The sequence below is a fragment of the Pangasianodon hypophthalmus genome, chromosome 15 (genome assembly GCF_027358585.1).
Source record: "Pangasianodon hypophthalmus isolate fPanHyp1 chromosome 15, fPanHyp1.pri, whole genome shotgun sequence".
Classification (NCBI taxonomy): Eukaryota; Metazoa; Chordata; class Actinopteri; order Siluriformes; family Pangasiidae; genus Pangasianodon; species Pangasianodon hypophthalmus.
In genome coordinates, this window is record NC_069724.1 from 12,748,540 (window position 1) to 12,760,333 (window position 11,794).

Sequence of the window (11,794 nt, forward strand, 5' to 3'; positions counted from 1 at the left end):
TGGTTCTTATTCAAATGTTGCTTTTATTGTGAGTCATTATCACATCATCAAAAAACACTGAAGCCAAAAGATGAATGAATTCTCTGATTTTTTTAACTGCTCATTCACTGCATTTTTCCATGTTTGGATAAATCATAGGGGAGGATTTATTCCTTAGAGATTGTATAATTGACGAGATTTACACAGCATAACCAAAACCATAAAAAAAAAAAAAAAAAAAAAGACATTTTACATTTTGTTGAATGACACTTTAGGTGAAAAAGAAACAAATTCTTACATTTTCATTATAAAAAGGTAACACTGTCACAGGGCAAAGGAAGTGTGGGAAATGTTTTCTTTGTTATCTGACTCAACACTTTGACCCTCTCCAGCACCAGGTACAAAAATCAAAATCAAAACGGACCACTGCTCCTCCCAGTGGTCATGTTAGCAAACTACACAAGTTGTAGCAAAAAGTGTTGGATTTCACACATCTTGAGCAGAAGCTTATGCAGCAGCACAGGCAGTAACTCAAGTGCATTTAGGCACAGCAGTGTGTGCTGGTGTTGAGGCTCGATGGCAAGTGTCTTGTGCGTGTCTGGAATGACAGCATCGATACAGAAATAACGGGGAGGAAAACAACAGCAGATAATGAAAGAACATAGATGACAGGAGAAATCTTCTGTTTCATTCATCCTTATAGGACTGTCATCGCCGTAATGTTGATGTTTGAGGTTACTAGATGTCCATTTCAAACTGGGCGTCTTCACCTGGACAGAACAGACACAATAAATCTACATTATAGTGTGCATTATATTATTATATTGTGCACTGAATTAGTGTTAGCAGAGCTGATACAAGATTACAGTGACTTGTGTTTATATCATTTTCCATCAATACAGAGCTGATGCTAGTTTCGGTTCTCCTGTCAACACCACTCTATCAGATATGAGCATTTTCCAGTCACTGAACAATTACAGCAGAAGAGCTGCAGGCACCAGCATAAATGTAATCTTTATTTTTATAACAGTGCTGTTGAATTCTCGATTTTGGCTGGTGTTGAACAGCAGCTCTGACTAGCGCAGCTGCAAATCACTGTTTTATACTGATGCATGCTTTCTAACACATTATCGCTTCTATAGCAATAGCTCATTCATAGGGACTTGTATAGAGGACGCTCCACATAAAGAGATTTGAAAAATGTGAGTAATATGGTGAAGTTTTTTGTAAGGAGACATTTATTTAACATTTATGGAAGGAGTCTCCGGTGTCAGTATTTTGTACCAATCAGAGGTGAAGCTGTAACTAAGTTTTACAACACAGGGAAGTCTTCAGGACAGAAGAGTTTATGCTTTGTGGTTTCTTTATAACATTATAGGCTGTGATTTTTTTTGTCTTATAAGAGAGAGAGAGAGAGACGAGAGGCTGGTGAACATATGACATAAGTGATAACAGGAACTTTTTGTTTGTTTGTTTGTTTGTTTTTCCTCCTGTGGACATTCCATAACATTAAATACCATTGCTGTGATATACGAGAAATAACACACTTCAGGACATGCTGTTATAGGAAAATAATCAGCTTCGGTGTGATAACAGTAACCCCACTCATCATGATTATTTTTAATTTCCTCACTATATATAAAGGATTAAAAAAAAATTCAAGAATTTTTGGTAAAAGCACTTTAGCAACAACTACAAATCTCAAAGGGAAGACTACAAATTACAAAGTGGTGATAAGAAGGAGGACCTAGGGCAAACAATAAGTCCAAATTAAACATGTACAATTTTAATCTGCATTTCGAAACATCTACAGAGGTAAAGACCAGTCCTCCCTTTTAAAATTTTTGTGTGAGAAATACTTTGCAGGGCAGAAGTCGTGAGAGAAGACTGAAAGGTATGAGTTTACAGGACCCCTGAAAGAAGGAGTATGCATTTACCATCTAAATCTCTGGCAAAAATGGACTTTATTTTTAGATGGAAAGTACCCTAAAACTGTACTGTAAATAATGTATTATTGTGTCCTATATAAAGTGCAAGCTAAGAGGACAACATGTACCTGTGGCCTTGTCCACAGGGGCGATGCTGTTGTTGCTGACGCTCTCTTGAGGGTGGGTTTTGTTGTTGGTGACAGTGTTTGTAGGAGGGCTGGTCACTCCAGGGATGTCCGGCAGGCAGGTGGGGGGCGTGTGGGCCAATGGGGAGCTGCGACAGTCTAGCAGGAACTTCCGGTCATAGATGATTCGGGTTCCTGCAGGGCCAAATCAAGAGCTGAAATCAGTTCTCTGGTTACTGAATACCTTCTATTACAGTTTACCCACTACTGTCAGTTAAAATAAGGACAAATTACAAATTAAAGAAGCATTCCCACACCTACAAAATCCCTAAATCTTTGTATTTAAGGTCTTCTTAATTTTCCACTCTGATATTGGAATGGGACTCTATATGAGTGTTTGATTAAAGCTGAGTATACCCGTTTAGTGAAGTTGTTACTGTAAGGTGAGATTTGTCTTACAGACGATATTAGACAGTGTTAGTACCAACTGTAACAAATATATGTTGTGTGTTATGAGTGACTAATTAAAGCAATCCAGATCAGCCTTTTCAAGTTAGAGGTACATTTTTTCCCTAATAAAATATAAAAGTCAAACATTTCTCAGTTCACTTATACCTGTTTGGTGCTTTTTGTTTGACATGGTTTAAACACTGCACTAAATAAACAAAAAGCAATGAACAAAAAGCAAAAAAAAAAGTCTCAAGGGCATGCAGGTCTGAAAATATACTCATTAAAACACTTTTTCTCATTCATTGGTCAGAGACAAGATGATGGAGAAAGGTGAACACAACAAAAGGGTGCAGCATTTGCAGTGTTTAGTCGGTTTGAACGGAACCCTGGTGTGTTCTCCCCTCAGAGCGGTTCTTTAGGCAGGTGAGAACACAGCAATCACACTCGAGAGTGTCTCAGTGAGGTGATCTCAGCCCGCTCTAGTGAAAAAGTGATTCAAATCTGAATTGAGCCAGCTGCAGTAAGTGACCAACATGCCGTGTGTTTGAGTTGCAGCAACTTTTTGTAGATGTGTGCTGCTAAACTGAGCCGTGAGGCGCGAACTAAGCCAAAGAACAGAGCTGGAGTTCTACAGAAATGCCATGTGTTCTGGAGATTAGAGTACTGGATTAAGAGAAGAATGCTGGATGTGATATACAAAATGTTTTAAACCAGACATTTATATAATTATCTAATCATTCATTTAACATCGGCTCTGTGGTCGCAGTGATTTAGTCAAATCCATGAGAACTTGGTGATGGTTTGTTTACCTTTTCCAAATGAATGAAAGAGTTTTACAAGTAAGTTTTCAGTCCTCCCTATTCTTCATACGTTTTTTCCTCCTTTAATGTTCCTTTAATAATGTGGAGTGTGAAACGAAACCAAATATCAAACAAACTAAAAGTATCAACTGATGCAGGTTTAGGTGCAAAAGCACACAGTACCTCATCTAACACACTTGATTCAAACAATCAGCTCAATCAGCATTATCACAGCATTTTTGTGAGACCAAGACCAAACTGTGTTAAGGCTGCTGTCCTCCAGGTCCTGAATGTGACACTGCCCTAAAGAGAGATACTGTCACATGACACTCTGACAAGAGCTCTGCATGTCCAAACATGCCCTGAAGGTGTGTTAAGCTGTGGTATATACACAGCATGTTCAGCTTTTACAATTTCTTATAGTGTCTCGTCAGATACTATGTTTGCACCACTTTTTACACCACTTTTGTGACCCTTTTTTAAGGAAGAGTACAGTGACACATTTGTCCATGTGTGCAATTCTTTGTTCCTCATTTTAAATACTCTTGGCGATATTTACAGTAATAAAAGCAAGTCATTCCATCTGTAAACATTTACTTTGTGTCTGTTTCCTAACTCCTCATTACCAGACTACTTCATTTTGTCTGCATTCTTGATAGAAAATGCAGAATTTTGTTAATATGTAAATAGCTATTTTGTGGTACTGTGACCAAAGCCAACTTCTAAATAAATTCTAAGAAAGAAGTTACAATCTATTATTTTCTATTTTGATAAAGCATTTTGATATGCAAATGGTCACGATGAATCGGCAAATTAGTCTAAGGTACAGCACATTCTGGCTTTTACATTTTCTCATTTTCTTATACAGTATCTCGTCAGATATAACTCTTTCAGTCTTTCTGCGAGCACTTGAATGCTAGCTATGTTTACTATACACTGATCAGCCACAACATTGATTACCTCGTTACAATGGCACCTGAGCGACTTTGACAAGGGCCAAATTGTGATGGCTAGATGACTGTGTCAGAGCATCTCCAAAATGGCAGGTCTTTTGGGGTGTTCCCAGTATGCAATGGTTAGTACCTACCAAAAGTGGTCCAACAAAGGACAATTGGTGAACCAGCGACAGGATCATGCGTGCCCAGGGCTCATTAATGCGCTTGGGGAAAGAAGGCTAACCTGTCTGGTCTGATCCCACAGAAGAACTACTGTAGCACAAATTGCTGAAAAAGTTAATGCTGACTATGAAAGGAAGGTGTCAGAACACACAGTGTATCGCAGCTTGCTGCGTAGCCGCAGACCGGACAGAGTGCCCATGCTGACCCCTGTCCACTGCCGAAAGTGCCTTCAATGGGCACGTGAGCATCAGAGCTGGACCATGGAGCAATGGAAGAAGGTGGCCTCTTCTGATGAATCATTTTCTTTTACAACACGTGGATGGCTGTGTGTATGTGCACTGCTTACCTGGGGAAGAGATGGCACCGGGATCCACTATGGGAAGAAGGCAAGCTGGTGGAGGCAGTGTGATGCTCTGGGCAATGTTCTGCTGGGAAACCTTGGGTCCTGGCATTCATGTGGATGTTACTTTTACACGTACCACCTACCTAAACATTGTTGCAGATCAAGTACACTCCTTCATGGCAACAATACTGTTGGCAGTAGCCTATTTCAGCAGGATAATGCGCCCTGCCACACTGCAAAGATTGTTCAGGAATGGTTTGAGGATCTTGATAAAGAGTTCAAGGTGTTGGCTTGGCCTCCAAATTCCCCAGACCTCAGTCCAATCGAGCATCTGTGGGATGTGCTGGACAGACAAGTCAGATCCATGGAGGCCTCACCTTACAAGGACTTAAAAGATCTGCTGCTAACATCTTGGTGCCAGATACCACAAGCACACCTTCAAAGGTCTTGTGGAGTCCATGCCTCGATGGGTCACAGCTGTTTTGGTGGCACAAGGGGGGAACTACACAATATTATGCAGGCAGTTTTAATGTTATGGCTGATCTGTGTATAAACTAATAATATGACAATTTGACTGACTGCTCAATTGAAACAAACAAACAAAAAAAAAACCTTTCAAATACAAGTGTGATTGGGCATAGGGTGAAATGACTCAGGTCATTAAATTTTCAGCTCAGCTAGTGAAAACTCAGTTCTGTGAGATTTGCGGGATTTATCACCTTTGGCTCTTTTAATGTCTCTCGATAAAAGCAACAGCTATGTGAATAAATATAAAATGTAGATATTTTTGACAGACCCAAGCGAGGTCATCAGGCATAGAACAGCCGGTTAGAACATGATATCAGTCATGCGGCTATCAGGCAGCTGAGTTCAGTGTCAGGCTTCCCACCTCCATCTCACACATATTCTCTCTCTCTGTCACACACACACACACAATCTCAGGTCCTAATGTACCAGTAAACCAAAAACAATCTGCCTTACAAGGCCAAACCTCCCGCATTTACAGCAGCTCAAATAAAATATCCAGTGCAGATGTGCAAGAATTGAATCCTTGCATTGACATCAGTGCAGAAAGAAAACCAAGGGAGTGTGAAATGAAGGCATGAATTTAGAGCAGCACAAAATAGTTTGTTTACAACATGCAGGCTGTTACTCTGCCGTTGCATCAATGCAGTAAATTCTAATAAAGCACTGTCCACATTTATCACTGTTTATAGTTACACAGCACACCACGGGAGAATGTGAAGCCTATAAACAGATGAGCAGCTTATGCATATGACACATTACATACACAAAAGTAGGTGTGTTTATTTTGTGTATTGATGTCCTATATTCGTCCCATATTTCTTCCCATATTCATCCCATATTTTATTCAAGACTAGATGAAGTACAACTGCACAAGACCATGCTGGGAAAAACAGAAATTCCTCTTGCATTTATTTTTGGGATCCTTAAAAAAACTACATAAAACTGAAATAAAACCCCTGCACTGTGCAGAGTGAATTCTGTTATGACCAGCGCTGCATGAAATCCCACTCACAGCTTAGAGTCAGCTCAGTGACGCATGCTAGCTCAAAGAGGTCGATCCAGACTTGTTTTCCGACACTACTGAGGCTGGAGTTGAACATGGCAGGAAAACCTCCCAGATGCTGCTGTAGATTTTCAGTCCACCATTAAGCTATATGGAGCTTCTCGGTTTCAAAATCAGCGATTTCATTTGAACCATCAGTTTGTTCAAACAAGTGCGTTTTAAGCATTGGTACGTGTTTGAACAGTGTAATATGATGCACAGATTTAATATTTTGCACATTTATTGCACCAATTTGTTTACTTTCATCGTTACCAGTGTAGCCTAAAAGAGCACTGAAGCTGGAAATTTAGTCTGTGTATAAGTGTTAATTGAAGTGTAGTATAACACATGTTCTTAAAACAGCCGAAAAATAGCAATGACCAGAAACAGTTTTTACTTTAACTATGGAAAATATTGCCTATTACTTTTCTGAGTGACTGGTAAAAATTAGTACTGCAACTCCTAGTGTGTATGTTTGTACCGTCAGGTCCATGAATATTTGGACAATGAGAAAGTTATTATTTTAGCTGTCTACAACAGCATATTGGAATTGATATTAAATAATAAATATGAATTCAAATGATGAATATGAGCTCGAACTGCATCTGCAAAATATTTGAGGGTATTTACATCCAAATCAGGTGAACAGTGTAGGAATTACAGCACTTTTTTGTGGTTCCCCCTTTTAAGGGACCAAAAGTAATTGGACAAACTAACAATTATAAATTAAATTGTTATATTTGATACTTGGTCACAAATCATTTTGACTTCAGCGAGTGAAATGCATGCTCAATCAGATTCAGGTCTGGTGATTGCAGAACATTTCACTTCTTGGCCTTAAAAAAAAAAAAAAAGCCTTGGGTTGTTTTCGAAGTATGCTTTGGATCATTGTCCATCTGCACTGTGAAGCGCCGTCCAATGATTTTTGAAGCATCTGGCTGAATCTTAGCTTATAATATAAGCCTATACACTACAGAATTCATCCTGCTGCTTTTGCCAGCAGTCACATCATCAATATATACAAGGGAACCAGTTCCATTGGCAGCCACGCATGCCCACGCCATAAGATAAGGTGGCATGCTTCAGATCGTGAGCAGTTCCTTCACTTCTGCATACTCTTCACTTACCGTTTCCCAGAAGTTGTCTAATCTGGTCTTTCTGTTTTTGAGGCTTACCAATGGTTTACGTCTTGTGGTAAACCCTCTATATTTACTCTGGGGAAGTTTTGTTGACACAGATAGGCCTACCTCCTGGAGGGTGTTCTTGATCTGGCAAACTGTTGTGAAGGGGTTTTTCTTCACCAGGGAAAGAAGACTTCTGTCATCCACCACAGTTGTTTTCTTCAATTACTTTTGGCTCCTTAGAAAGAAGGGTGTAGGGCGGGGGGGCACATATTAAAAAAAAAAGTGCCGTAATTCCTACAGTGTTGGATGTAAATACCCTCAAATTATTTAATTTAAACTCCAATATACTCTGGTACATAGCCTAAATAACTTTTTCAACGTCCAAATATTTATGGATCTGACTGTATATAGGTATAACAATAATAAAATGTAAGTAATAATATAATTCATGGCATGGAGATAGAAGGGAAGCAAAGTAAATAAATAAATAACAGTGCAAAAAGAAGAAGTGAGGAAAACCATAATGCATCACATGCCACCAACAGTCACCCTGTTGGTCTCTTATTGTTAAATGTTATTTACAAATAAGTAATGTAGCCATCTTCTTACTTTACCACAAATGTTCAGTGTTCAGCATTTGTTTCTTTAGTTTTGCACTGGAGAGAAGAGGCTAATGTTTCTAACGAATAATGAAAGTCTGTCTCATGCAAGTACAAAGTGTAACTTTGTCATCAGCATCATCTTCAGTTTTCAGCTACAATTCAGTCTTCAATCTTGGAGGTGGGGCCTGGAGGGGTGCAGTGTAGTAACCATGATAACTGTGGTGTTCCTTCATGCCAATCAGGTTACCCTCTGACCTCATCTTTACACTTGACCCTTGAGGACCTCATCAGAGCTACAGTCTTGAACTAGCTAGATATGTAGATAATGTTTAAGTACCTACATGAGGTATTAACTGTATAATGCTGTTGTTCTTTCTGTTCGCTACAGCGGATCATTGGTCTGCATGCTTGATCTGGCACAGGTTTTATGCCGGATGCCCTTTCTGACACAACCCTCCCATTTAATCCGGGCTTGGAAGCGGCACTAAGAGTACACTCCCAGTGCTGCTCAGGAATGATTAATTAATAATGAATTATTTTATTTCCATGTTACAGCACAACTGTTGTTTACTATTTATGATCAGCTTATCCAATAACAATCCTTCAGATGAATGTTGGACAGCTAGCTATAATTAGTAGCTACAGCACTATAAGGTAGCTATAGGCCCTTGTTGCACCACTGTGTGTCACTCTAATACAATACATTTGCAAAGCCTGATGATTTTTCCTGTTCTCTGAACAGTGATGTGTGTTGACAATAAGCCAGGCCCCTGTTCATGTTAATGTCACAGCACGAGACTCAAGTCTAACCTTTTTACTTTTACTCATTGGGCCAATGCTTTTATCCGAGACAAGATACAGCTACGCAGCTGAAGGTTGAAGGAAAACTCCAACCTGAAACACATTAAACAAGTTTATATTGAAGTGTGCGTGCGTGTGTGTGTGTGTGTGTGTGTGTGTGTGTGTGTGTAGAGATTCTGGAGCTAATTTTTTAGTCATTATTACTGTGAGAAGTTGGTGGTTGTGCGTCATGCAGACGTCACAGGGCAACATTGTTATTCCTAGTGCAGTTACAAAATTTCAAACACGAGAGATAATGGTCTGGTTTTGCTGTTGGCTCCCAAAAATAAAAGAACATTAGCTTCTTTTTTCACCCACCATTTTCCAGTGAGGCTGAGCTATACGATGCAGTTTAACTGAGTTACAGCAGAGATTTGGCTCAAGTAGTTAGTGATTTACAAGATGATGACCTATCATTGTTAGTTTGGCACTGCTGGGATTGGAAATTGAAAGCTTCTGATCAGCAGCTGTATTAAGTGAACTGTAACCTATTTTTTTAAAGAATAAAGAGATGATAAAGTTTTAGGTCTTTCATTGGTGTTGCTCTTGAAGCTATTAGCTCTGTGCATGAGAATGGTCGGGCTATTCTTGGCTCTGAAGATTGCATGCAGGGTGAGAAAGCTGCTCCTGCCACCAGGCTTTGATGACAGCGGTCACATTCCAGTGTGCTGTAATCACTGAGCGTGTGAGAAAATGGGCACAGGAATAAACGTAAAGGACAGGCAGGATGAGAACGTGCAAAACATGCAGCAGCAGTAAAGGACGATGACATACAAAATAAAAAAAATTAAAAAAACTAAAACAGAAAGCAGGAAGGATACAACGGGGAAAGAGTGCAGAGAGGAACTAAGGAAACACAAACAATGCATGTGGCTAAGCATGTGACAGCCACTCACTGCTGCAGTGCAGTCATTTGTAGGTAGATTAGTAAAGAATAAAACACTCAGTGTTGTGCTGTTCTAGGAAAATAATCAACGGTGAGCTGGTGCGATGAAGCACAGTTACTGTTACCACCTGAAAATGTTTATTTTCCTAGAACAGCACGTCACCATGTGTTTTATGACAAGTCATACTTTTTATCCCTCTATAGCTTAATTTAATATTTGGAAACATCTGTGAAACAAATAATTTCCTTTTATCACTGACGGTACAGCGTATGTCATGTTATAACAGTCGTTCCCTCACTAGTCTCTCTTTTTTCTCTCTCAAAGTTAATAGGACAAATTTAGCCTGTGATGATACCAAGAAACCACACAAGGAATAGGTCTGTGGTGAAGACTTTCAGGTTTAAAACAAACAAACAAACAAAAGCAGCTTTACCTCTGACTGATACAAAGCACTGATACTAGAGACTCCATCCATAAAGGTTAAATAAACGTTTCCTTACAGGACACTTCACCATATCAAGGATTAAACACGTTTTTAATCTCTTTATGTGAAGTTTATCTGTAGCATAATACATGTCCCTGTGATTGAGCTGTTGCTATAGAAACGATAAGGTATTAGAAGGAGTGTATTAATTTAAACCTGAGGCGAGGTGCTGCACTTGTACAGAAAATTAACACTTTCTGACCAATCAGAGTCGAGGATATGAATGTGTACCTCCGGGAGTGGTGCTAAACAGAGTTCCTCCAGGTGTGCTGGAGTAATCATGGGGTAGATGGGCCGCGTCGCTGATGATCACCCGTCTGGTGGCAGGGATGGCGCGGCTGCTGGTCTTCTGTCTGCTTAAGGACATTTCTGAACCGTGTTTACATCCAAAACCTTCACCGCTCTGCTTTCAACCCTAAACCACAAACACAACTTCAACACCGCTATCCACAACACTGGCTGTCAAACGCTTTGCTAGCTCGCCAGGAATCTGTGAGCTTCTTAGCACCTCAAATCTGTTTACCTTCTCCGTCTTCTTTCTATAAAAAAACCCCAAATATGACCATATACAAAATACAACCAGCCGAGATTTTATATCATCTCATTCACGCGCTCACACTTTCACGCTAGCTAAATATGCTAAGCTTCTGAACAACCACGCTCTCACTCACACTTTCTCTCTCTCACACACACACTCCACACACACGCCACACAACACTAGGAAAAGGCTATTTAAAACAGAGCCCGTGACGTTATCATGGCGCCCTAATTATGCGTCACGAGAGTGCCAGGGCATGACGGGAAATGTAGGTGTATGGCTAAATACGCTAAGCTTCTGAACAACCACGCTCTCTCTCTCTCTCTCTCTCTCTCTCTCTCTCTCTCTCTCTCTCTCTCTCTCTCTCTCTCTCTCTCTCTCACTCACTCACTCACACACACACACACACACACACACACACACAACCCTAGGAAAGGGCAATTTAAACCAGAGCCCGTGACGTTCTCGTGGCGCCCTAATTATGCGTCACGGGAGTATTACTAAAAATTAAGCATGAAAAATGATAAAGTTTACTTTGAATAATTTTGTCTTCAATGTTTGTCATTAATGTCAAACCCAGATAGCAAAGGCACATTGATTCAACATTGAATCGTTGTCAATCCAACAACACAGAAGCGTTGATTCACAGTCAAAGCATATAAGCTGTAATCAAAAGTGTACTTTTATTCAACCCGTTTTTAACCATTATCTAACCATTAAACTAAAGTCTAATAAATCCTCAGAATATCAACCATATTTTATGCACTCATACACTATATGGCCAGAAGAATGTGCACATCCATATGTGGGCCTTCACCAAACTGTTGCTGCAAAGTTGGAAGCACACAATTGTCTAGAATGTCTTTGTGTGCTGTAGCTTTAACTGGAACTTCATTAAAAACTAAGAGGCCCAAACATGTTCCAGCAAGACAATCCCCCTGTGCACAAAGCAGGGTCCATAAAGACATGGTTTGCCAAAGCTGGTGTGGAAGAAGTCTGACCTCAG

The 11,794-nt window shown here is 39.9% G+C and overlaps 1 protein-coding gene across 2 annotated transcripts; it reads right to left on the minus strand.

Annotated features, from left to right (window-relative positions):
- Positions 1-3: 3 nt before the first annotated feature.
- Positions 4-11,007, minus strand: eif4ebp1 (eukaryotic translation initiation factor 4E binding protein 1). Of its 2 annotated transcripts, none has more exons than XM_053240409.1 (4): positions 10,759-11,007; positions 10,482-10,665; positions 2,036-2,227; positions 4-749 (listed from the first exon to the last, which is right to left on the minus strand). In XM_053240409.1, exons 2-4 carry the CDS (start codon positions 10,615-10,617, stop codon positions 718-720), a joined length of 360 nt encoding a protein of 119 aa, XP_053096384.1. In that variant the 5' UTR covers positions 10,618-10,665; positions 10,759-11,007; the 3' UTR covers positions 4-717. The 2 variants fall into 2 exon arrangements, with proteins under 2 accessions (XP_053096384.1, XP_026797337.1); XM_026941536.3 differs by having other exon boundaries at positions 10,774-11,002.
- Between the last annotated feature and the right edge of the window lie 787 nt (positions 11,008-11,794).